Source organism: Lynx rufus, unplaced genomic scaffold, assembly GCF_022079265.1.
Source record: "Lynx rufus isolate CCGP_SWC_20201006 ecotype Redwood Valley unplaced genomic scaffold, mLynRuf1.p SCAF_11, whole genome shotgun sequence".
In the NCBI taxonomy this organism is placed as follows: domain Eukaryota; kingdom Metazoa; phylum Chordata; class Mammalia; order Carnivora; family Felidae; genus Lynx; species Lynx rufus.
Genome location: NW_025814825.1, coordinates 64,010,700 through 64,037,588, shown reverse-complemented (window position 1 = coordinate 64,037,588; position 26,889 = coordinate 64,010,700). Strand labels below are relative to the sequence as shown.

The 26,889-nt window shown below is 47.1% G+C and overlaps 1 protein-coding gene across 2 annotated transcripts in view; it reads right to left on the bottom strand.

The window, feature by feature from the left end:
• Positions 1-26,889, bottom strand: part of DOCK1 (dedicator of cytokinesis 1) — a 525,941-nt gene that overhangs the window by 84,462 nt on the left and 414,590 nt on the right. For both annotated transcript variants that reach the window (XM_047073604.1, XM_047073605.1), the window contains exons 30-32: positions 20,932-21,010; positions 15,834-15,934; positions 6,120-6,178 (exon numbers count right to left, since the gene is read on the bottom strand). In XM_047073604.1, the coding sequence (XP_046929560.1) occupies positions 6,120-6,178; positions 15,834-15,934; positions 20,932-21,010 (239 nt within the window). The remainder of the gene's footprint in view (positions 1-6,119; positions 6,179-15,833; positions 15,935-20,931; positions 21,011-26,889) is intronic.

The following is a 26,889-nucleotide window of genomic DNA, read 5'->3' as shown; positions in this document are numbered from 1 at the left end:
CATTTCATTACTGAGATCCGCATACGTATGTGAAGAATTACGGAGCATCAGGACTGGAAGGCTCTTGAAAACCTCAGTCCAGCCTCTCCATCTTACAGCCTGGAAAACCGATGGAAGCCCAGAGAGACTGTGTCATGTGACTGAGGCCACATAGCGAGGCCGAGGCAAGGGAGGAAGGAAACTCCAGCAGGGACTCCTTCCCTCAGAGCCAGGGCTCCTACTCTCTCCTCTGGGGGGGTGGAAGTTAGCGCAGGGGCAGGGGGGCACCCGGCAGGCTCTGTGTTGGGAGATGTGGGAAGCTCTTGGACAGCCTGGAGCCGGAACTCGGATTCTGGGCATTTGAGCTGCTACGGGAAAGTCACTTGCATTGACACGTCTCCTCAAGCTCCTGAGACCCAAACAGCATGCAGGTGCGTGATGCGTGTCCACTGAGAGCGTGAACGGACGTGGCCGTTCCAGCCAGTTCTTCATCACCACCTGGGAGCTCCTGCGCTGGAGTTTTACTCCTGAGAACCCGGGTGACGCTTCATGTTACACCATGCTTCTTAATTTCGATGTTATTAGTATTATACAATACAGTACCTTTTAGTATATTTACGCCAAGGCTTTCCGCATTTATTTTTCTGTGTAAAGACCCATTTGAAAAAGATTCCATCCTTCAAGCAAACAGATGGACAAAGGGTGTTTGGAAATTCGAACTTCCCCTCGAGATGTGACAGAGCCTTCCCGCACCCATGTTTGCTGACATCCGGGAACTCAAGAAGAATCAGGAGTCGAAGCCTCTGGTGAGGAAATCTGGCTCCGGTTGGAAACGAGCTGCTGAGAACTTGCTGACCGCAAAGCCGGATTACAGGCGTGGCCCTCAACCCCCCACCCCTGTCTGCTCGAAGGGTCCACAGGAGGGCGATGGGGTCCAGTTCCCCACCTTCACGGAAAACCGTGTTCAGTTTTTATGACCCTGTTTCGTTCTTCCCGTGGAATACGGACACGTCAGGGTATCTTTCTAGCCAAGCTCTCCAGCCACGACATGGAGAGCAGGAATCTATCTAAGTCGCCCCAGCCCTGGGGGAACAAAGGAAACCCAGGTGTCATGGGGCAACTAGAGAGAGAAGTGGAAAGACCCTGCCTCCCTGGAGAGAACAGAGTCACTGGGGAGAGGGGAGAGAGGAGGTCCTCTGTAGCCACCATAGGCTCCATGTGACAAGTTGAGCGGAATAAGCAGGGCCCCGGGCGCTCAGGCAGGAAATGCCACTGAAATCTTGCACAGGACCATCCGTGAGGCCAAAGAAAGATGCCCAGACACCTTGGCACAAAGCAAGCTGAGAGTGGGGACCAGGTGCCAGGAAGAGGTTCATCTCCACTCGGAGAGAGGCTGGGCTCACAGAGGACACATTCGCCTTTAGCATGATGTCCTCCAGGCCCATCCATGTTTTTGCATATGGCAAGATTTCCTTTTTCTTTTCCTCGTAAATGAAGCTGAATAATACTCCATTGTATAGACATACCACATTTTCTTTATCCATCCAACCATCAATGGACACTTGGGTTGTTTCCATATCTTGGCCGTTGTAAATAACGCTGCAGTGAACATGGGAATACAGATACCTCATCGAGGTTGATTTCAATCTATTTGGATGTATACCCAGCAGGGGAGATTGCTGGATCACATGGTAGCTCGATTTTTAATTTTTGAGAAACCTCCATGCTGTCTTCCATAGTTCGTTTTACATTCCCACCAACCCTGTGCAAGTGTTCAAACTTCTGTACATCCTGGCTGACACCTGTTACCTTTTATTTTTTTTTTCATAATAGCCATCCTATTATGGCTGTAACATAATAATCATAACAGCCGACAGGTGTGAGGGGACAGCTCACTGCGGTTTTGATTTGCATTTCCCTGATGATGAGTGATGTTGCACATCTTTTCACAAACCTATTGGCCATTTGTATTTCTTCCTTGGAGAGATGTCGACTCAAGCCCTTTGGCCATTTTTTAATTGGGTGTGTTTCACTATCGAGTTGTAGGAGTTCTTTATCCATTTTGGGAATGAATTCCTTAGCAGATATATGGTTTGGAAATTTTCTCCCATTCCACAGGCTGTCTCTCATTTTGCTGATTGTCTCCTTTACTGTGCCGACTTTTTAGTTTGATGTCATCCTACTTGTCCACTTTTGCTTTTGTTGTCATTTCCAAGAAATCATTGCCAAGTACAATATGAAGGATGGTTCAACATGCACAGATTAACAAAAGTGATATACCGTATTAACAGAATGAAGTATAAAAGTCATATGATTTTTCAGTAGATACAGAAAAAGCATCTGATGAAATTTAACACCCTTTTGTGTTAAAAACTCAACACGCTAGATATAGAAGTAACGCACCTTAACATAATAAAGGACACATACGACAAATCCACAGCTAATATAGTCGGGGGCGAACGACTGAAAGCTTTTCCTGTAAGATCTGGAACACACTTTTCTTCTATGGTTTCTTCTAGAGTTTTGAGGTTTGCGGGGGGGGTCTTCTGCTTAAATCTTTAATCCAGGGGCACCTGGGTGGCCCAGTTGGTTAAGCATCCTACTTTGGCTCAGGTCATGATCTCATGGTTCAGGAGTTTGTGCCCCCGCGTCAGGCTCTGTACAGATAGCTCAGAGTCTGGAGCGTGCTTCGGTTTTTGTGTCTCCCTCTCTCTCTGCTCCTCCTCTGCTCACGTTCTGTCTCTCTCTCTCAAATGTAAGTAAAAACAGTAAAAAAAAAAAATAAAATAAATAAGTAAATCATTAGTCCATTATGAGTTGATTTTGGGGTATGATGTAAGACAAGGGTCCAGTTTCATTCTGTTGCATGTGGATATCCTGTTTTTACAACACCATTTATTAAAGTGATGATCCTCTCCCCAGATTCTCAGCTCCCTTGTCAATGCTCAGTGGACTGTGCATGCGCAGGCTTATTTCTGGGCTCTCTATTCTGGTCCATTGGTCTGTATGTCTGCCTTTAGGCCAGTACTACAGTGTTTTGATTCCTGTAGCTGGGTAATACATTTTGAAATTAGGAAGTATGATGCCTCCACTCTTCTTCCTCAGGAGTGTTTTGCCTACATAGGGTCGTTTGTGGTTCCATATGAATTCTAGCATTATTTTTTCAATGTCTGAAAAAATGCCATTGGGATTTTGATGGAGATAACACTGAACCTACAGACTGCTTTGAGTAATATGGACACTTTAACAATATCAAGTCTTCCAATCAACAAAGACGAGACGTCTTTACATTTATTTGTTTTTTTCTTGAATTTCTATCATTGATAATTTGTACCTTTCAGTGTTCAGGTCTTTCACCTCCTTGCTCAAGGATTTTATTCATTTTGACCCTATTAGAAATGGGATTGTTTTCTTAATGTCCTTTTCAGATAGTTTCTTGTTAGCGTATAGAAATTCAACTGATATTTGTATGTTGATTTTGTATCTGCAACTTTCCCGAATTTATTAGTTCTAACAGTGTTTGTGGTGGTCTTTAGAGTTTTCTACATAAAAGATCAGGTCTTCTACAAACAGATAATTTTACTTTTTCCCTTGTGGTCTAGATGGCTTTTACTGCTTTTTCTTGCCTAATTTCTCTGTCTAGGACTTCCGGTACTATGTTGAATAGGAGTGGTGACAGTGGATCTCCCTGTGTTCCAGATCTTATAGGAAAAACTTTCAGTGGTTCGCCCCCGAGTATATTAGCTGTGGACTTGTCATATGTGACCTTTATTAAGTTAAGATGCGTTACTTCTGTGCCTAGTGTGTTGAGTTTTTAACACAAAAGGGTGTTAAATTTCCCCAGATGGGTTTTCTGTATCTATTGAAAAATCATACGACTTTTATACTTCACTCTGTTAATGCAGTCTATCACTTTGTTACTCTGTGTATGTTGAACCATCTCTGCATCCCAGGGATAAATCCCATTTGATCACAGGGTATGATCCTATTAATACACCGCTGACTTTAGTTTGTTAGCATTTTCTTGAGGATTTTTACATCTACGTTCACATCAGAGACGGTGGCCTAGAGTTTTCCTGTAGTGTGTTTATCTGCCTTCAGTATCAAGGTAATGCTTGTATCGTAAGATGAGTTTGGAAGCATTCCCTTCTCTTCGATATTTTGGAAGAGTCTGAGAAGGATCGGCATTAATTCTTTTTTACATGTTGGACAGAATTCACCAGTGAAGCTATCTTGTCCCGGACTTTTCTTTGTGGGAAGTTTTGGATTGTAGATTACCTGACATCTGTCTGTTCAGATTTTCTATATCTTCATAATGCAGTCTTGGTAGGCTGTACGTTTCTAGGAATTTATCGTTTCTTCTAGGCTGTCCAATTTGTTGGCATATAATTACTCACAGTAGTCTCTTTTGATCCTTTTTATTTCTGGTATCAGCTGTAATGGTTTTGTTTCACCTCTCATTTTATTTTATTTTATTTTATTTTATTTTATTTTATTTTACATTTATTTATTTTTTGGGAAACAGAGTGAGACAAAGCATGAGCAGGGGAGGGGCAGAGAGAGAAGGAGACACAGAATCTGAAGCAGGCTCCAGGCTCTGAGCAAGCTGTCAGCACAGAGCCCGACGCGGGGCTCGAACCCACAAACCGTGAAATCATGACCTGAGCCAAAGTCAGACATTTAGCCGACTGAGCCACCCAGGCACCCCTTACCTCTCGTTTTATTTATGTCTTCTCTCCTTTTTTCCTAGTTCATCTAGCTAGAGGTTGGTCAATTTTGTTTATCTTTTCAAAAATCCAACTCTAGTTGTGTTGAATTTTTTGATTGTTTTTCTGTTCTCTATTTCATTTATTTCTGCTCTTATCTTTATTGTTTTCTTCCTTCTGCTGACCTTGGGCTTCATCCTTTTCCTAGTTTCTTGAGGTGTTCAGCTGAGTTATATTTACCAATGAAGCCAACACTGTAGACCCAACAGACCTAACAGACATATAGAACATTCCACTGAGGAACAGCAGAATAACATTCTGCTGAAGGGCACATGGAACGTTCCTCAGGATATACCACATCTTAGGTCATAAAACAATTCTTAACAAATTTATGGAGGGGGTGCCTGGGTGGCTCGGTGGGTTAAGCTTCTGGCTCTTGACTTTGGCTCAGGTCACAATCTCATGGTTTGGGGGTTCTAGTCCTGCATCGGACTCTGAGCTGGCAGTGGGAACCAGCTTGGGATTCTCTCTCTCTCTCTCTCTCTCTTTCTCTCTCCCTCTCTCTTTGCCCCTCCTCCACTCATGTGCTCTATCTCTCAAAATAAACACATAAATAAACTTTAAAACAACAACAGCAACAACAAAATTTAAGGAGACTGAAACCAGACCAAGTATCTCTTCCAACTGCCGTGGAATGAAATCAGAAGTCAGTAACAAAAGAAAAATGAGAAAACTCACAAATAGTGGAAATTAAAGAGCCTGCTCCTGAAGAAACCAATGAGTCAAAGAAGAAGTAAAACGGGAAGTCAGGAGATATCTTGAAACAAATGAAAGTGACAACAAAATACACCGAGACGTCTGAGGTGCAGCAAAAGCAGCAGCAAGAGGGAAATTTGTAGTGACAAACACCTACGTTAATGTCTCATCTTAAACACAAGGATCCCCTGGTGTTTTCACTGTGCAAGTGTGTTATGCTACCACCACCTGGTGGTGCTCTGCCTACATACAAGGTCCGGTTCTGAGTAGGCAAAAAAAAAAACCCTTTTGACCTGACGGTAGAATATGGTAGAATATATTAAACTGAATAGTAAAAGCAGTGACATTGTGACAAGGAGATGAGCTACACGGTTGGATGCCTGAGGAACGGAGGGAATGTTCGTGACGCCCAAAAGCAGCTTCAAAGCAGAGACGTGTTCACCTGACGTCAAGAGGGAGCTCCACGGATGTTTCTATTCGCTCCCCGCCCCCCCATCAGATTTTCTTCCCATCTCCTGTTTACGGAAAACAGCTATTGCAAAAGTAGCAATCGCTCTCCGAGGAGGAGAAACGATTCGGATGTTTCGGATACCCGAGCCCCGACAGCGGAGGCCAATGTCATCACCCACCACACATTCAAGACCGTCACCACGATGTCGGGAAAGCCCCGCTACTCACCAAGGTTGTACCACATGTCTCTGATTTCGAAGCCGATCTGCCTCCTCATGTCTCCGTACCTGAGAACCGAGGACACGGAAAACGCTGAGTCACCCTTTCGAGCATTTGGAAATCAGACTTAGATTATTTTTAAGCACAACGAAAGTCCCCCATCACTGAGACAAACGAAGACCGTATCGACGCTGTGGCATATTTGCCCCCAAAGGGAACGGAAGGAGGAAGGATCGAGCCAAGGGAGTCTCCCTTTCTCATTACCTCAGGCTCTGGGATGTTCCCCCCCCCGACACCCCCATGGGAGTATGGGTGAGGGGGTGGGGAGCAATAGCAGCATTTTCCTTTCTTCAATCTCTAATGGCAAGAGGAGGACCTGGGTCCCTGGCCTAAGGGGGAGCTTGTGTGCCGAGTATCCAGGCTCCGCAGACACGAAAGGGCATCCTCCAACCCTGCTCACAAAGCAGCTCTCACACGTTAAAATTAAGCCCTGGAGTGGACATGAGAGCAGGGGAGGCCTCTCCCAAATATCCCTTTGGAAGGGCTTTGTACCAAAAAAGGTCAACAAATATTACCCGGTCTTTTGTTTATCAAGGAAAATAAATGCTAATTTCCCTTCTACCCGGTCAGCAGAAGAGGTGTGTGTTTTGTGAGAAAACAGGACGTGAGGCTTCGGAAGATAAACATTTATTAGTTTGTGAGCAATTTAACTTTTTCCTTTATTGCCTAACGAAAAAAAAAGCCTGATCATGTTAAAAATAGTCATTTGCAAAACGATCGTAGAGTACGACAGTATAGCAGCTGGGTCATCAAGCCGCTCTGTTCGTCCTCACATCAGCTGATGTGGAAAGGAAAGCTGTGTGTACAGATGACCCGGTTGTGGCTCCAACAGCAAAGATCCTCCCGGTAAATCATCAACCGCAGTAGGCTGCCCCCTTATAGAAGTCTCGGGTGCCCTAAGCACACATCTGTCACTTCCGGCCGGAGAGGGCTGTAGGCTCAGACTCTCAACCAGGGAAGCCTGCCCTGGAGGCCCCTTCACAGAAGTCGACCCGGGGGCACAGGGCTTGTCCGGGTGTCACAGCCCACTGTACAGACAAGAACTGAGCTGGGAGCGTCAGCCCCTTCCCACGAGGACAAGCTTGTCCTCTGATGTCGATGAGTTACCTTCCTGCCCAGCCTGACAACCGGGTGAGTGCTGATGTGGGTGAATTCGGTGAGTGAGAGAGGGGGGATCTTGGCCAAGGAATGGACCTGTCCCCACTGCCCCAGTGAGGAGCGGCCCATCCACTGTCAGCAAAGATACTGGACCGAGTCCGTGGGTGACCAGAGAGCATCCTTCCATGTCCAACTGGAGCCCCAATCGCCCAAGGTGTGTATGATCTAAGCCCCGTTCAGCTGTGCACCCTGTCCGGGCTTGTAGATCCAGCTTCCCGATCCCCATTTTTGCTCCTGCACAAATGACGAAGGGCCCTGGCAGCCGCTGCGGCCCAGACCCGGAGACAATGGGGCCGGCTGGCACCCTCCTGGCATTTACCCGGAAAGAGCACCGTGGAGCGGAAAGCCATACTCACGCCTGGTGCTGATGCCGCCTCCTGAGGCTGCGAGCATCTCGTTGTGTGGGTGGGTGATCACCTCTCAGGGAGCAGGCATCTGGGGACCCCGGGAGCTCGGCATTGCAGGCAGGACCCCGGGAACATAGAGACCCCCCCCTCCCCTGCCAGCAGGAGTTCAGAGCCCCCAGAGGTGGTGAGAGCTGGTCACAGCGGCTGGCCTGCCACTGCCTGACTCAAGCTTTAAATACTCTTCTAACAGCCAGGGGACTCCCTCTCCTCCCGAGATAATAGCTCTCACACAACAAGAAAGGCCAAAACGCCAGGCGGCTGGGGCCATTCGGGAGTGACCCGATGTCTCGTGACCTACAGTCACCCGCCACTTCTCCAGAGCTGAGGCCGACCCCTGGGTGCCAGGGGGCCCACGCGGAGGAGGGAACCCCCCCGCTTCTACCTCCTCTCCCTGCGCATCACCTCTCCTTATGGTGCCCACAGAGGGTGAGACGGTCATGATGCCTCGTTTGCATTTCCCAGTTACGCTGTCCTGTCTTGTATGTGGAGGACCATGTGCCTTCACGGAATTTGAGGGCAGGATGTCGGCAGAGATCCAGGAGCGCATCCCTCGCCAGAGGCAGCTTAATCTCTACACATCTTCGGGTAACCGCCCGGTAGGGTCACGGCTGTCACCAGAACTCAAGGGGGGTTCCCGGAGCGTTTGTACCTTCCTCCTGAGGAGGAGAAAGCAGCAGTCCTCGGGAATGTCGGGGCTAACGCTCCTTACCTGGGAGCAGACCGGGGCTGGCGGCCTTGTGGGTCAGAACCAAGGTCATCTCTAACAGCCTACACGGGAGGGAGCGGAACCAGTCCTGGAGGGGGGAGCTAGAGGGCTCGGCCGAGTCACAGGCAAGGAGGGAAGAAAAAGATCCCGAGATTCGGACCCCAAGCCCCACGCCCCGCCCCGCAGCACTCATCGCGAGGGACCGCAAGTGCGGGTGTCCCTGACCGCACGGCACGGCGCTCTGTCACGTCCCGCCAAGGGCCCTGGTTTCATCGGACTCTGGCAGTAAGACTACGGGGTGAGCAAAGGGACGCTGCTGCAGCCCTCTTTCCACCGAGGAAGCAAAGGTTCCCGGTGGTGAATGGACCAGCTGGACAGCAGCACGGAGCTGGGGTCACCCGGCACCGCCCCCCACGGCCCGGCCACCCGTGCCCACCCCCCAGGAAAGGGAGCACCTCCAAACTGCCAGCGGGGTCCCCAGCAGACAATCCCCCCACAGCCCAGGTAGATACAGGGTCCCCCACCAGGCCTATTGCTCTGACCTAAAATAGCAGGAATCCGATCTCTGAGGCCTTATCTCAGTCTCTGGTTTTGTGAGTCTTCACCCCAAGGGACAGAAAACCCACTGCCCACCACAGACAGTCCAGCCTTGGGGGTGAGGCTGACCTGAGCCCAAACAGAAGCACACTGGGCAAGTCACCTGGCCACTCTGACCCTCAGTCTCCTCTTCTGCAGTCCTGGGATAATGATGTATGATGTTCACCTCCCAGGATTTTTTAAGAATGAGAGAGATAGGGCCCTCATATGTCCTAGCAAGTACTCGAGCCACGCTAGGTGCTTCCTTTACAAGCTCAGACTAGGCCTCATACAGCAGCCCCCTCATGGTTACAATGGCCATTTAAATTGATTCATTCGGGGAGGATTACTCATTGATTCATTAATTACCGAATGCTTACTAGAGGCCAGGCACAGAGCTAATATGAGAATATTAATATCATAGGCAGAACAAAGTCCACAATTACCCTCTGATGTGAAGAAGGAAAGATGTAATCCAGTCAGAGGGGAAGGAAGAGCATTCCAAGCAGAGGCGTCAGCAGGTGCAAATGCCCCGTGGCAGAGCAGGCTAGGTGATTATATTGACCAAGTAGGAAAAGTGGCTGGAGGACAGGGAGCCTGCTCCTTCCCCTTAAGAGAACAAGGGGGAAAAAAAAGAAAGAACAAGGGGGATGCAGTCTGAACAAAGGCCACAGAGGCAGCTTTTTAAAGTTTATTTATTTATTTTGAAAGAGAGAGAGAGAAGAGAGAGAGAGCAGAGGAGGGGCAGAGAGAGAGGGAGACAGAATCCCAAGCAGGCTCCGAATGGTCAGCATGAAGCCCAATGTGGGGCTCAAATTCACAAACCATGAGATCATGACCTGAGCTGAGAAACCAAGAGTCAGATGTTTAACCGACTGAGCCACCCAGGCGCCCCCACAGACAGTTTTTTAAAGTTTAAGTTTCGGGGCACCTGGGTTTACTGACTCTTGGTTTCTCAGCTCAGATCATGATTTCACGGCTGCATGAGTTCAAGTCCCGCATCGGGCTCTGTGCTGCCAGGGCAGAGCCTGCTTGGGATTCTCTGTCTCCTTCTCCTTCTCCGTCCCTCCTCCATTCATGCCGTCTCTGCCTCTCTCAAAGTCAATAAATAAACTTTAAAAAAATTATGAGAGAACAAAGTTTAAGCTTCAAAATATTTTTGAAATAAGAAATGCGTTTTACTTTACTAACCAGCACACATATAAATATATGTGTACAAATGTTGTGTGAAGTGGTAACCTCACTACCTTCATGGTCTCCATGAAGTATGGTCTCCAAATAAGTCTGTTGGGCATGACTGTCGGTTGAACCGTGTCATCCATAAGAACGTGTAGAGGTCCTGGCCCCCAGAACCTGAGAATGTGACCTTATTTGGAAACAGGGTCTTTGCAGATGTCATCTGTTAAGACGACATCATACTTGATTGAGGAGGTCAGAGGGAGGTTAGGTCCCAGGACAGGTGTCCTTACAAGGGGAAGGAGATTTGGAGACACGGGGAAGGAGGCCACCTGAAGACAGGGGCAGAGTCGGGAAGGATGCAGCCAAGGCCAAGGAGCACCAGACACTGGGGACAGAGAGGCACAGAACAGGCTCTCCATCTGAGCTTCCAGAATGAGCCAAGTCTGCCCACCCCCTGATTTGGATTCCTAGCCTCCTGACGTGGGACAATAAACTTCAGGCGTTTCGAGCCACCCAGTGCGTTAACTACGAGGGTGGATGATCGCGGGAAATGAGTGCGATGACCATTAAGCTGCCATCCTGGCCCGAGGAAGGGCTGAGATGCACAGCTGAGAAAACGGCCTTCTGAAGGAGGGAGAGTGGAGTAAGAAGTCCCAAGAGCAAGGCTCAAGGAGCCCAGCCACCGAGTGAATGGCCCGACGGAGGACCAGGAGCCTGGCAAGGAACAGTGAGGCCAAAAAGGAGGAAGAAGGTCGACATTCGTTCTGAGAATGAATGAAAGAGACAGGTCGGTGTTAGGAGCGGGCAGAGGTTGAGGAACGGAGACCGATGTGGAGGCCGCTGGAGGGAGATGATGGGCCAAGTGGGACATTTGAACACTGAATCCCTGAGGGAGGCGAGAGGAGGTGGGACCCCAGTAGCGACCAAGGGAATAAAGCTCGTGACACACAGGGCTCGGACGTGCCACGGTGCCCGGTGCCACAGGAGTTCTACCATGTTCAACGGAGCACGGTATCCCTCGGGCGTGGGGAACACGTGGCCCCTGCCAACAGGGACTCGGCACAGGGCCACCGTTTGTTACGTCTGTCTCCCCGGGCCCCTGGCTAACTCAGTTCACAGCGAATTTATTCTGAATGATCAGAGTCTCTCACAAAATGAGCACAGACACAAGTTACACTTTTTCTGAACTATTTCTTGTCACAATCTGGAGTGCAAACACAGCTTCGGGATTAGGTCACGTTGCAAAATGGGGCTTGTCAACAGCTTTATTTCCCTCCAGTTTCCCCAAGAGCAACGTCTGTAGTTGGACCTAACACATGCACATCTCAGAGCCCCACGTGGAGATATTTGTTTACGGGGTGTCTCATTCTGGGTGTGAACCTGCTTGGGATTCTCTCTCTCCCTCTCTCTCTCTCTCTCTCCCTCTGTCCCTCCCCCACTCATGCTGTCTCTGTCTCTCTCAAAGAGAAAAATAAAAAAAAATAAACTTTAAAAAATATATAAAAAAGTAAAGTTTAAGTTTCAAAATATTTTTGAAGAAATAGGTTTTACTTTACTAATCAACACACATATAAATATATGTGTACAAATGTTTTATGAAGTAGCAACCTTACTACCTTCATGGTCTCATGAGGGTGCGACGGGCGGAGGGCAGATCTCTATCGTAAAAAATAAATAGAAATAAGTACATAAAGACGAGAAGCAGCATGGAAGACAACTGGGGAGAGGGTCTTCACGGAACCTGCATAACAGGTTCAAATGCACTGGCCTGAGGTTGGCCTTCAAATGTTACTCTCTTGGGCTGAAACTTTTAAGTGAGCACCTTGTGCTTAGAAATGCCGGACGCCCAATTCCTGGACCCCCTTTCTCTCCCAGGACAAAGACTGGTCCTGAACACAGGAGCCTGTCTGCAGTCACAGGTCACATTGTCACATGCCAGGACACATGTGTCCCGTGCACTAAAATGGCCAGGCTGGCTGCTAATCAAAAATAAACTCTTTTACATCTGACTCATATTTCCTGAGTCCCAATAATGTTGAAGATCGGGGTGGGGGGGTGGGCTGGGCGAGGGACAGATGATGGTCAGGTTTCGCATGTCCTCTGTGGGCAGTCACTAGCAACAAGGATGTCTGAAGGCTGAGTCAGTTAAATTTTCTTATGATACACTTTGGTTCCTAGCGGTTATTTATTCTGTGATTCACTGGAAGATCTCACAGTCAATTTGGGTTTGACATAATCAGTTCTCTGCGTGCTATGGCCCATTATTTTACGTTACCCCCATGCACTTTGGGGAATGTCTCTGGAACGAATATCCTAATTATCTCCCCAACCCCCGTCATCAGGAGGATGGAGAGCTTAACAAGCGGGAATGAACAGGCTGACCTTTGGACACCGGGATTTTCTATCGTTCTGGGCCACAACGCCGTGAACCAGGCAGAAAGGAGCTGCTGAAGGCACAGAGGGAGAGGAGGGTTGGTGGGGGTGTACAGGTGCGGGGGGAGGGGGCTCCACAGAGAAGCCTTCACTCAGATGCATTTGGCTGGATTCAGGAACCCTAGAGCAGTAGACAGAACCCAATGGAGGCGGCCAGCGGCTATTAAATGGACGTGGCATCACTCCACCTTCGAAGCCCATGGTTCCCTCTAGAAAAAGACAGCCCTGCTCATCACACTGCACTGTGCTCTGTGTCAGCACCCAGCCTTGTGCTCGGACCCATGGGGTCGGCTCCCACATCACTGGGCCTCACGCTCTCCCCCAAGCCCTCCAGGCCTGGCCACTCACCTGTGCTTCAATAACCCACAGCATCTCTTTGCTCAAAGAGCAGGCCATGCCCTTTGGGACTTGAGGACCCTTGTGGGGACTGGCCGTTCACTGACCCACGGCTCGGTCAGCCAACCTGGTAATTTGGCGGCTCCTTTGCCACGCAGCCTGGGATCCCCTCCTGCCAGAGGCCTTGGGCTCCCCACGTTGGCTCCTAGTTGCCAATGTCCAGGCTGTCACGGCACCCTGGGGGTCCCCAGCACCAGGACCCTGAGTGCAGAGCAGGTACTCCATCCCTTTGCACTAGCACGATTTTAAGCAGATTAAAACGGTTCTGGGTCCTGGGAAAATGTAAGCATTTGGGTAGGATGCCTTTATATATGTCTTATGTAGATTTTGGTACTTAGCAATAAACCTGCAGCTAGATTATAAAGTGTTTAAGGTACAGAAAGAGGCACGAAAAATACAACAAACATGGGTGAACCTGCCACACACGTTAGCCACACGGCCTCACGGGCCACGGGCGCTTGTCTCAGACACAGAGAACACCTGTCCTTGGTGGCCTATGACGGCCACACGCTTAGCTTAAGCCCCTGGGAGAGGGCCCCTCAGGCTGCACAGGGGCTGAGGCAGTCCTGGCAGAGTCTTGCAAAGACAACTACTAAAATGCTTGGGAGTTTTTCCCTTGGGGAATCTATGAGAAAATTTCAAAGGGAAAATCCGGACTCTCTTATCGCCACGGTTATGAGAAAAAGAATGCTCAATTCAGAAGCCCTGTCGGCTCTGGAAGGGGAGACACCAGCTGGCCGTGTTTAATTTTCCTTGGCTTTGAAGCCTCTAAATGCACATAGCTATGTGAGAAGCAAAGGTTTTCTTTGGCGGCCGAGGCCCTGTGTGGTTAATGCATTTACTGACGTTGCTCTAGCTTAGAATGTTAACATTCACACACCAAAAGGGGGCCCAGTGCAGAGCCACCCCTTTCTGGTCTGGAGAAGGCTCAGAAACAATTGTTTTACGCTAAAAACCTCAAAGGAGATGCCAGCTCTTTTAAGCCAGATTTCCGGGTTCCATTCCCTTCTTCTCCTGCAGGCATCTTGAAGGGTTGGCCATGCTGTGCGCTTGGCAAAGAATGGGTTCTGCTGTCGGCTGGAGCTGGGTTTGGATTCCTGCCTCACTGCGCAGTGAGCCCCGTCCGTACACACAGGTGGATTCACCTGCTGTGGGCCAGCTTTCCTTCTGCAGGACTGGATGACAAGGCGTCCCAGGCATCCAGGGCTGGCTGTGAAGGAGTTGTGTGGTACTCAGAGCGGGCCAGTTTTTTCTGCTGCTACTATAGAAAGTTCCACCAGGAGAGCATTTAAACCACAGGAGAGCCGATCTACCAGTCACCAGCCCTAATTTTATAGGAGCCCTGAGATGATGTTAACTAGGCAAAGCGGAAGCTTCCCTATTGAGCTGGTCCCCAGAAGGCACCGCCCGATTTCTGTCCCTGGGCCAAGCCTAGCAGTCTCACCCCACGTTGGCTCCGAGTAGGCCGACTCTGCTGCTAACAGGCCTTCCCAGGAGTCCCCAGTGGCCACCCACTTGGCCTACACCTTCTGGGGCCTTCCTCTTTTCTGAACACCGAACACGTGTCTACATCAATGGTCAACGGACAGGAGCCACCCAACTGAGAAAGCCTGAAGGAAAGATGGCCGGCTGGGAGTCGACCTTTCTGTAGATGGCACAAGGAAAGGATAGAAGGTTCTAAGAGCGGCGCAGGTAAACGTCCTGGGCTCTGAACTGCCAGGGTCAGAATGACCAGGTGGGTGGCACTGGCCATGTGGCTTCACCTTCCTCATCTGCGAAGTGAGGATGATAAGAGAACCCGATGAATAGGTTTTGTTTTGCTTTTAATGATTATACATGAAAAATGCACATGGAGTGCTCAGCGAGTCACTGGCATGTAGTATGCATTCGGTACATATTTGCTGATAAAATTCTTACTCTCCAGGGATGACGTGCTTTCGACGTGGCCAGCACGCGAGATACATGCTCACAGGACATGAGGAGCACTGAACAGCTGTCACCTTCTGAGACTCCCTCTGGAATCGCTAACATCAGGGAGTGGCACAGGGTCGGCAAAGCCTTGGAACGGTCCATGTGAAGCAGAGGCATTACGAAATGACTCACGGAAATGGGTGACGTGGAAACATGGGAGCGATTGGAGAACTCTTCTCAGAAGTCCTTACGAAAGGGGTGCTCCGCAAAGAGAGAAGTCGGCAAAACTGAGGCAGAAAGAGGGGAGGCGAGACCCTCAGGGCACCCAAAGTTTGGAAAGAAAGCACACAAGAGCTCTTTTCTTTGTCCTGGACCAGTAGCCATGAAGGATGCAAGGACCGAGGCAGGAACGTGGGGCGCCCGAGAGGTCTGTTAGGATGATCCAAGGGCTGGTTCAGCCCGTCGGACCTCCTACCTGGAGCACGAGAGGGGGAACCTCTTGCAAAGAAGGAAACCGGGAAGCTCTCACCCCACAGGAGTTCTTCGACAACCTCAACTGTGCCAAGAGCTTGCATTAGAAGCTTCCTTTTTCGAAGGAGCATTGCAGAATTGGGCAATAAAGAAGACCATGTGTGCGATGACATCAGCAAAGTGCGTGGCAAAAGCAGCTATCTCCCGAAACTCCCATTCTGTGCGGTGCTAATGGTGGTGGACACTGACTCTGAACTCACCAGGATGAACCCTGCAATTTTAGACCTTGATTCATGGGTTAGAAGACGCAATACCAGATTCATGATTTGAAACCACCCTTTCATTACACCATGATTACATCTCAATTTGCATACCAACACGACGTGGAAATTATGCAGGCTCCTGCCCATGACCTCGCGGACTTACTTGTTAAGGATTTTGGCTCTCTTCGCGCTCGAAAAATTCTCCAGTTGCAAGGACTCTTGAGTGAGGAAAGCGACAGCCAGGTGAAAGTAGTTGTTCCAAAGCTGAAAACCAAAAAGGCGGAGACACTGAGGTGCTGAACAGCTTCACAACCCTCTGAGACATTCCTCATTTGTCCCGCACACACCTCTGAGATGTTTAGAAACCCGTGGTCACCTGTACACACGGCTAACCAGCCACCCAAGGTGTGGTTCCGAGCTGGGCGCGGGCACTGAGGTCACGGCGCGCGTGCTCAAAACCCAGGTCTACCACCTCCCTGAACAACTAACCTAACCTCTCGGTGCCTCAGTTTCCCGAGAGGTAGAGTGGGAATTTAAGTAGCACCCATCTCATAGAGCTGTCAGAGAATCGAAGGAGTATATACGTGCAAAGCCATTGGGTGGTGCCCCGCACGCAGTAAGAACATAATAATGTTGGCTCTTACTGCTATGTGCCATTGAGCCACTTACTTAATAATATGTAGATTTCGCCCCACGTCAGGCTCTGTGCTGACAGCTCAGAGCCTGGTGCCTGCTTCGGATTCTGTCTCCCTCTCTCTGCCCCTCCCCCACTTGTGCACCCTCTCTCTCCAAAATAAACATTAAAAAATATTTTTAAATTAACATATAGATTTCTCTAATTGTATACAAACACTAGAAAACTAAGGAGGAGAGATGCAAAAAATCCAACATTTTGTATTCCAAAGACTTATAGACCATGTGGCTGAACAGACAATTCAGAAATGACTTTGCTATAAAGCTCCACGCAGTGGAAGGCGTGTGTACTTTAACATGGTAACCTGGACATGCTGTCATAAAAGCGTCATTGTGGGTAGATTCCTAAAACGTGGAACTAATGCCCCCTGGTCATGTCAATGCTTAAGACCAGCTCAAGGTCATTAAAATGAGGAATTCTTGGAGCACAAATGGGGATGACTCAGACATACTCTTCAACCCACCGGGCTTGTGCCAGAGGACAGACTGTGGGGCCGGGGCGGCGGGGGCAGGATTCCACCTGCTCCCGGTGGGAAAGAGCTTGGACACACTTCTCATCATACGTCCAAGCTCGAAGGGCCTTCGTAGTCTTTGGAAGAAATTTGTGGGTGCTGGTTTTCTCATTTACAAAACGGGGATAATATTTATTCTACCAAATGAGATTGTTGCAAAAGTTTATATAAAAATAAGGTGTTAACAGTACTGACTCTATTTTTAGTTACCTATGAGGTAAGTGGGAATTTTAAACAAGAGTTGTATGTAGGTATGCTGTCTTCCATTTATCTGACACATTTCATGAACAGGGCATTTTCTTAGTAACACAGCAGCTCATAGGATCGCTGCAGAATTGCTCAGGTAAGTCCTGTGCCCGTGATCTCCGGTGAGGTGCAGAGACTCGCCCAAAGACATGGGTTGCATGTGAAGCAGATTGAGGGTCTCAAGTGGGGTGTCCTGAACCTCACCACTGATGGTTTTTCACCACTCACCAAGGTACGTTCCCATTTAGCCCCATTGACACTAAAAGGGTCAATAACATACAAGTTGCTTCTTTTGTTTTTGGAACTCACAGCCCTCCTCACCCCTGGCCCCCCCACCTCACCCCCGTCTCCTGGCAATGTCCTCTTATTGTAGCACTGGTGGGAGGCATGGCCGCTGTGGGTGCATCCTGAGAATCACAGGCAGGGGCTCAGCTAGAGCTGTGCGTTCATGGACTATAACATTTCTCGTTTTGTAAATGAGAAAACCACACAGATATACTCTGGTGGGGGGTGTTGATTACAGGGAAGGCTGTGCATGTGTCAGGGTAAGGGTTATTTGGGAAATCTCTGTGCTTTCCCCTCGATGAACCTAAAACAACCTTTAAAAAAACGTCTTGGGGCACATGGGTGGCTCAGTCGGTTCAGCATCTGACTCTTGGTTTTGGCTCAGGTCATGATCCCAGGGTCATGGGATCAAGCCCCACATAGGGCTCCCCACTGCTTAAGATTCTCTCTCCCTCTTCCCCTTTCCCCCGCTTGAGTGCGCGCTCTCTCTCTCACAAACAAACAAAACCTTAAAAAAATCACATAAAAATACAAACCAAAAAATGGTATACAATGTATGATTTGAGGTGTGCAAATAACCACACCCATGTGGTGCTGACCAGTGAAGGCTGTGACTCAATACCTGAACTTGAATGGGGTCTGAGGGCTAGATGACAGCAAAAACATAAGCTTCCTGGTTTGGGTAGTTTTACTGTAGTTACATAGGAGAAAGTTCCTATTTGCAGGAAATACACACTACAACACTGGGGCGGGGGGGTGCTAGGTTAAGAGTTCTTTGTATGGAATTGGCAGGAATGAGAGGCAGGCTGGGCAGGAGCACAGGGAAGCAGAGGGGGGAAGTAGCAGGCTGCCCTCAGGGCTGATCAGTGGAAAGAGAAGCAACTGCCTGGAGAGAGAACCATGCAGTGATCATGAGGATGCAGGAACATAAAAATGCGCCTGGTCAGAGCACCAGCTGCCTGGAGCTCACGGTGAAGGCTGTCTCCTCCATAAGGCACTCAAGCCCTCCACCTGGGGGTGGGAAGGAGGGTGTGCTTCAGGGTGGAACAGCAATCCATACGCACTTAACGCCTGCTAAGGGGCAAGGTGTTACGTTGTTGTCCCAAAGTGTGTGTGTGGGCGTGAGGGAAGCATCCCGGGGACCTAACTCATGAAACAGTGAACAAGAGCAGAAGTGACAGATGTTACATTCATAGCAGCCACTCTTCAAACACACAACAATCTACCCAGCAAGTAATGGGTGAGGCTGATGTGGATAAAACGGAAAAACCAAATGAAGGACACAAAAAGAAGACCTAAATATTCCTGTATGGGATGGGAAAAAATAAATACTGCAGAGTATTCCCCCCATACTGTAACCTTTTCCTACATTTATTTATAAATTCAAAGGAGTCCCAATTAAAATAAAAGCAGCATTTTTATATGCGAGGTTAACAAGCTGATTTTGCATTTGATATGGAAGAGGAAATACAAAAGAAGAGCCAAGATAATTTCGCAATGGCACACTAACAGGGAAGCCCTGGCTCTACTAGCTGGGTATAAAACCAGTAGATAATAACACAGGAAATAGAACACACACACACACACACATTCGCAATTATGTTTTTTTATGGTGGCATTTTAAATCACTGGGAAAGAAGAACCTATTCATGAAATAATTTGGGAAAAAGTCAAGTTAAACTCTTGCCCCTAGCACTAACTAGAGAAATCCCAGGTAGGTCAATCATCAGGAAGCTTAAAAAAAATTAAAAAAAAAAAAGCAAAACTATCAAGGTATTAGCAGATGCTAACTACATGAAATAAAATACAACAATAGTTACATTTATAACACTGAGGCAAAGAAGGATTTGCCAAGTAAAACATAAAACCCAAAAGCCATAGAAGAAATGACAGATTCGATGGCAGAAAAATTAAAAATTTTATATGATAAACCTAAACTCATGACGAGGCTATATTAAGAATTTCAACTTACAGAAAAGGGTGACAAATAGCCCAATAGGAAAATGAGTACAGGAAACGATCAGATGGTTCGTAGTAGAAATCAAACAGCCGGTAAGTATTCTCAGCCTAAGTAGCAATCAAAGAAATTCTAACAAAAATAAGAATCAATAATTTTAAAGAAATTGGTACTGGAGATGATTTTAGACAATGGCTGCTCTCAAAGAAGGTTAGTGGAATTGCAAATTGCTACAGTAGGATAATTTATCAGTGTCCATTCACGAACAATTTCATACCACTCGGCTTGGCAATTATGCTCCCAGGAGCCTGTCTACAAATGCAGCACTGAGATGCAGTGCTTGCAACAGGGACAAACTGGAACATTCTGTAGGTCATCAGTGCAAAAGTGCCTGCACAAATGTTGGTACATTTACATTGTGAAATGTGACAGAACAGAAAAAAAAAATACAGAATATAATCCGGTTTGCGTTAAAAGCAGAAGAGAGCATACATAGGTCTGGATAAATGCATAAATAGGCATCAGGAAGTGCGTGCAATTAGTTAAGAGTCACTCTGCAAAGAGGAAAAGGGTGGGAAGGGGTCTTGCATATTTTACTCGATGCGCTGATTTACATGCATGAATAGTTTACAATGAGATTATATCCGTGCTTTTAGGATATGGGAAAACAAGCAGTAAGCAGAGAAAATGATAAAAACCGAAAGTGGTAAAAAATATTAACACTTCTAGATATACGGTTCCAGATATATTATTAGATACTTACATTCTATAATGCAGATACAATAGACATTTAAAATTTTTAAATTATAAAAGAAATACGGGCATAGGTTCCTTCTCCGTAAACTATCCTGCCCAGGAAACTAACGCCACTTGCATCTGGATGCTTTTTTTTATTAGCAAACTTTAGTAAACTAAGTAATACAAAAATCATTATTAGCAGAAATACATCCAGAGTGCAGTGGAACAGAGAGCCACAAACACCGATGCCAACACCAATGGCAAATCATGCCAGGCAAAACTGGTCCTTATCACTTACAAACATTCCCACCACCTCCTTCCTCCACACCCCCTGTGAGCACTGAAGGAGAAGGGCCAAAAGTGATCAGATCAGCTGACCAAAGCCAAGGCCATGTCCAGTAGGGTCTGTGCCTGGAAAAGGCCAGTGCAGGTAGCACAGAGCCAGGAGGAACCAAGTGCTAACAGCCAGCAGGGCTCAGGGACGGGAACCAGCTTTGTTTTGTCAGCTGGACGTTCCCTCCCCACATCAGGACGGTCTGGGTCTGAGACGGTCTCCTCAGTTACTCCCTGCTCAGATCCTACTTGTCACTCTGATTCAGTCCTTTTGCTCTGAAACAGCCCCATCTCTGTCCTTGCTAAATTGAGCAAATACTCCAAAGGCAGAATTTTCAATCCTTGGGTTCCAGCAGGACATCTTGTAAATTCCATTTCCATACCTTGGATGGGAACCCAATTAAGTTCGAGGATTAGAAATGTAAGACATTGGCTCAGACCAGCAATTTGTTTTAGCATGATTTCCCAACAAAGGGCATGTCTACCTCTTCTCTTACCTGTAGCTCAAAGTTGGCTTGATCCAGAAATTTTTTGTTCAGCATATCTGCATACTGATTAATCGCTCGCAGGAAGACTCTGAAAGATCAAGAGAAAATTACATAATTACACACTTACGCTCTGGCACCTTTGTAGGGTTTGGCATTTCAATTAGATACAACCCGAGACTGTCTGGAAAGTGAACTCTCTAAGTCCTGTGAAAAGCTGTGAGGTTGTGCCAATAAAAAGCCCAGAGAATTATATGCAGATGTTCTCCAAATTAATCAAGGAAATTAGCACATGCGGAATAAAAGAAACAGACCAAAATAACAGCATCTGAAAGTAACATATGAAAAGTATCTCTAAAAAAATCTAATTTAAAAAAGAGAAAGAAAGAAAAGGTGCAAATTAAATCCTCTTCTCAAGTCACGATGTCTTCATGGTATTTTATTAAATTGGTCTTTGCTTAGCTGGCTTTCTACGGTTAAGCTTTTGAAAGCACTGCCGTTCGCCATCTATCAGGCTTGGAGCAACGGCTTGGTGACATATTTGGAAGTACGACTTATTTCAGTGTCATTTGTCCTGTGTTCCAAATGTTAATTTTGGTAACTAATTACTTGTTCAAACAAAACTTCAAAAGCTGTAGTAGACATGTAAGTGGTTTAACAAGAATGCTAGCAGGAACTGTATCGATCCATTGATAACGTACAATTTTAAGCAGCTGGAGCAAAATATCGCATCCTTCAATACCTTGAATTTGACATTTCTATGATGAGATAGGTAATTTGGGAGGTTGTGAATGACCCCCAAGTACTAAGCCTTCCACCACCAGCTTGTTCATCCTGTAGATTTGTTTTATTGCCCTTGAGGGTGTTTACAATAACCAAGCTCAGTCCAGATACTTCTTTTCAAATGACCCTCTCCCTTTGCACAAAGGCAGGATGCAAGAGGAATTCGCATTAGGTCACAGATAATAAACTTAATTACGCTTCCTCGGTTTAGACAGCAGGAAGCAGCCAGAGAGGGTAAGAGAAATCTAGGTTACTTCCCAGGAACCGTGCTCTCCGAAAGCACTATCTCTTCGGCTGTGCATGCCTGGAGAAGCTCATCCCTGCCAGTCTCAGGGCCACTAGAGGCCAGGGAGGAGGGAGGAGGGAGGAAGGAGGAGGGAGGAGGCAGAAAGGGACTCTCCACCTAGGGCTTTAGAGAGGTCTCGGATTTGGATCCAGGGCCAAAACGGGTGTGACGAATGGCCTGTGCTGGAGTTTTCCATCTCAGGTGTGGAAGAAAAGCGTGGCAGGAGTTGTCTGAATTCTTCCCTGGTGACATTAAATAGAACCAGAAAGCAGGCATCTGTGTTTTAAGTGACTCTCAATGGCGGGACATGGGGACCCTGGCCTTGTCCGTTAGCCGGGAGCACAGAAGGGGCAGCAGCATCCATCAGCCAGAGGGGTGGCAGACGTTATGGCTATCAGATGCCCAGTTAAATGTGAAAAGTAGCTCTCATGGCTGAATTTTGTGATTTATTGAGAAAAGCAGAATGCAGGGCACTTAGGGCATCCTGACAAATTAATACAGCACCAGGATGAAAACCACTAAATTTAGGACACGCCTTGCATATATACAACACCTGGCGGCCCCAATCAGCCCTCTGGTCTTGGGCTGGGGTCTCCTGGGCCAGGGTTAGCCCTCAGAAGTACAAGATGTGTGGCTAAGGAGACAGTGGTCTGCCTTGCCCATGTGACCCTTGGCGACAGCGTTCAGAGAGCATCTGGGGACGCGTACTGCATTAACCCTGGAAACCTGAGAAAATCCCCCCGAATGTCAGTGGGGCAAGACCACTTCCTGTCATTACAGGGGTGACTCCCACGCCGTACAAAAACCCCAGGCTAATGACCACGGACACATTTTTCCCCCTTAATTGTTCCTTCAGTTTCAGAAGTCAGCTGTTCGCTAGGGTACCCCAGGGTCCTTCTGAGCTTTAAGGAAGACCCTCCCTCCATCCCTCTATGACAATAAAGGCAAGTTTACTAGAACATGCGTTATTACTACATGGTAATTATTCTGCCTCGAGATAGCACCCAAACAGTTACAATCTGCTACTTCTAATTAAGGTCTGGAGCAATTTCAGCTGGTTAAATAAAGATATTTCTCAAAATGACTTTTTTTAAAAAAAAAAAGTCATGATGAAATAATATGAAGGCCAAATAAAAACTTTTTAATGAACTGACACTGAGAAAGAGCAGGGCTGAGAGAGATTCTATAATTTAGATTCACTATAAATTTTTTAAAAAGTGAGGACAAAAGCAAATAACACAGAATGTGAGTTGTAGCAGGACACCTAAAGGGAAGATCAAATAAAACCCATCATTAATGCCTTCAACAAGGGCGAGCCGCTCAGGTTCAGTGCATCTAGGGCCACACACTTCCTAGAGAACCATCCACCATCCAGGGCACACACAAATTATACCCCGCAGCCCACACCTTAGGGGATTAAAAGCTGAGCAATGCCAAGTGCATCTCAGGATCAATCACTGATCTAAGGAGGCAAAAAGAAACATAAACAGGGGTTTTTTTTTTACATAAGAACATCTTTTATCTGCTGTAATCCAGGGGTTCTTTCGAATAAATGTTAAACTAGAGAAAATAAATAAGAAAATCACATTAGAAGCTTCTGCATAACAATGTGCTTTCAGTCACAGAGGAATATGGAAAGAATCACAAACTAAGCTGAGTGCCTGGACAGCAGGACACCTTTCTAGTTTAAGATGAAGAGTTCAGGCTGGTTCAACACAGCTCAAGATCAAGTCCTTATTATTGAGAAGCAACAAAAGAGAGGGTGGGTGTGAATAGGCTGGCTCTGCAGCCCTGGTGACTGTCTGTGCTGGGCATTGATGGAGCTGGGGTCAAGGACAGGGAAGGCCTCCAGACTGTTCTCAAATACTCCTGTCTGCTTATTCGTTCATGTGCTTGCAATGCTAAATCACCACCCAGCATGGAAATGTCCCCTAGGTGTCCATCACAGGAATGGATGGATGGATGGATGGATGGATGGATGGATGGATGGGAGGGTGGATGGATGGGTAGATGGGTGGATGGATGGATGGATGGATGGATGGATGGATGGATGGGTGAGTGGGTGAGTGGGTGGATGGGAGGGAGGGTGGGTGGATGGATGGATGGATGGATGGATAGATGGGAGGGTGGATGGATGGGTGGATGGATGGATGGATGGATGGATGGATGGGTGAGTAGCCTAGAAGATCAGGCCCTAACCTGAGGCTAGAATTTTTGGTAGCCATTGATCTCTGTGGAGTCCTTACATTCTGAGTAGATTTTCCACTCTGGGGTTTAGCTCTTTTGAGTTTCCTGTTAACCAAAATTCTTATTAGGCATTTGGCATTTATGGTTGGGCACTGTTCCATCATTTTTGCCTTCACCTTCAGAGATGGCCCCCTCATTCTCTTCTACACCTCCAGAGCTAGTCCCTCTTTCTCCTCTCTACCTCCAGAGCAGTTCCCATATGCTTTTCTCCCCCTCCAGAGCTGGTCCCTTCATTCTCCTCTCCCCCTCCAGAGCTGTCCCCTCATTCTCTTTTCCACCTCCAGATCTAGTCCCATATTCTCTTCTCCCTCTCCAGAGCTGGTCCCCTCATTCTCCTCTCCACCTCCAGAACTAGTCCCACATTCTCCTCTCCACCACTAGAGCTGGTCCCCCATTCTCCTCTCCACCTCTGGAACTTGACACTTGATGGCAGGAACCCTGTCTTTTTTTAACAGCATTTAAAAGGACCCCTGGGCACTATGAATATTCTGAAGTGTTCTGATCTAAGGGACCATTAGCCTCTACCTGAACTAAAGAATCTCTCAGAGCCAGTGGTGTGTCCAGGATTGGTACCAGTCAAACACAACAAAATAAAAGCAAAAAAAAAAAAACAAAAAAACAAAAAAAACCACATCCTGAGCCTGCCTTAGTGCAAAGAGAGAATCTAACCTCTGCATCCAATCTTACCATACATAAGCCCAGGACACCATAAAGAGAGGGCATACATACTGCTCCCCACGTTCTTAGCTGCAAGGGACAGAGGGGGCCAGCACTGGAAGGTGGGAAACAGTATAGACTGGCACTGCTTCTGCTCTGCCAGAAAACTGAGGGACTCAGGAGATAAAGATTCATAACTCTGTGAGCCAAGCAAGTTATGTCTATTCCCAGCCGGGGAGATTAAGTAATTTCTAAAAACAAAGCTAATGGTGTGAGAATCAAATGCTTTCGAGGATGCTGTCCCACATGGTCAAAACGATTAAGAAAAAGTGTGAGCCCATATTTAATAGTTCTTTTCAATCATTTTTAAGCTTTGGATGACTTTCTTTATAACCTAAAATCTTGGAAGATAACACCAAACACACAAATAAATAATGTAGACAGAACCACAGGCAAATTATGTCATCTCAAAAAGATTAAAAAAGCCATAAGGTCTAGATGTACTTTCTCTAAGACATTCAAATTATTCAAAGCAAATGACTGCAAATTTTATTTTTAATGGCCGCAAGGAAAGGACTTAATTTATCTCACTCTTCTTGGTAACTGAGCCCTGTCTCCGGGAGTCCAAGTTACAATCCTGTTACGACTAATCCTGTCACAACGTTCCCTATTTTCAATCATTAGGGGCCAGCGTGACAGAGCCTATTCCCAAACCTCATACAATTAGGAGAAACAAACAAACAGAAAAACAGGAAGTTTTCCTGACTTCCTTCTCTTCTACCTGGATGGTTAACCACAGTGAGCTCCCAACAGAAGCAAAATGGCATATTGTAATTGCTAATGGTGTCAAATATGAACTTGATTATTGTCCACACACCCACATGCATACATCCAATTACAGTCTTAATCCAATTCTTTCTACCCATTGCCTATCACCTAACTATTCTCCTTTTCCCTCCCTATCAATCAATCGATCAATCTATCTTTTCACATCCGTGTAAACATTTAGCCTCAAGAACTTTACAGTGCCTTTCTGTCCATCTCTCCTCTACCTGTCAACCATCCACCCATCTAGTTATCTATCCTCTTCATGTACATGTAAACATTTAGCTAGAAGACCCTCATAAAGTGGCTCAAGTTTTTGAGATTCTCATATTTTCAAATGAAAAGTACTCACTGTGAAGTCCCTGAGTTCCCTTGAACTTTGAATCCAAGGGTCTTGTTTTTTAACTTTGAGATGAAGGGTAACAAAGAGATATGACCACATCGTACAAAGTGAACACCATGATCTCCGCTGATAAAATGTTAAGTAGCATTAAGTAGAAAGGGGCAGACACATCCTAGAGTTCTACGCTTTGACACATTTTTAGGAGACAAGGCTGGGGGTGTGGAGTGGGGCTCAGTGGATGGAGGCAGCTGCAGGGACCCGAGCCCCTCGATCCCAAGCATCACAGAGAAAATCCTGCGGGCCTTGCCGATGGGACCACATCCCTGCTCTGTCCTTGCACGAAAAGGGACTTGGATGCCGCGTGGGCTCCAACAGGGGACCTTCCCAATAAGCTGCCTGTTGGAAAGCCGTGTGTGCGGCACAATAAAAAGCAGCACAGTCCTAAATAATTACGTGTTAATTGAGTAGAGGGGAACTTAGCAAGTGCAACATAATCAGGAACCAATTTAACTATTAGAAGTTCCTGGCACAATTACAGTCGCTAAAATGACTTTATCACGACGGAGCCTCAGGCTTTTCTAGCATCTCTGTTGCCAGTGTTTCTGCCAATAAAACTGGAAGATGAGGTGCCTCATTATGACACAGGGAGAAACAGCAAGAAAGGCACTGAACTTTGTAGAATACAAAGCCCCATTTCTCAGACGGTGACGCGGTGACGCTGCGGGGTGTTTCATTCCTTCCGTAAACGTACTTTAAGTTACGTAATTAGATTGTACAGTTCACTATGAGGGCATTCAAATACCTCTGGCATTAAGACAAGAAATGCTTT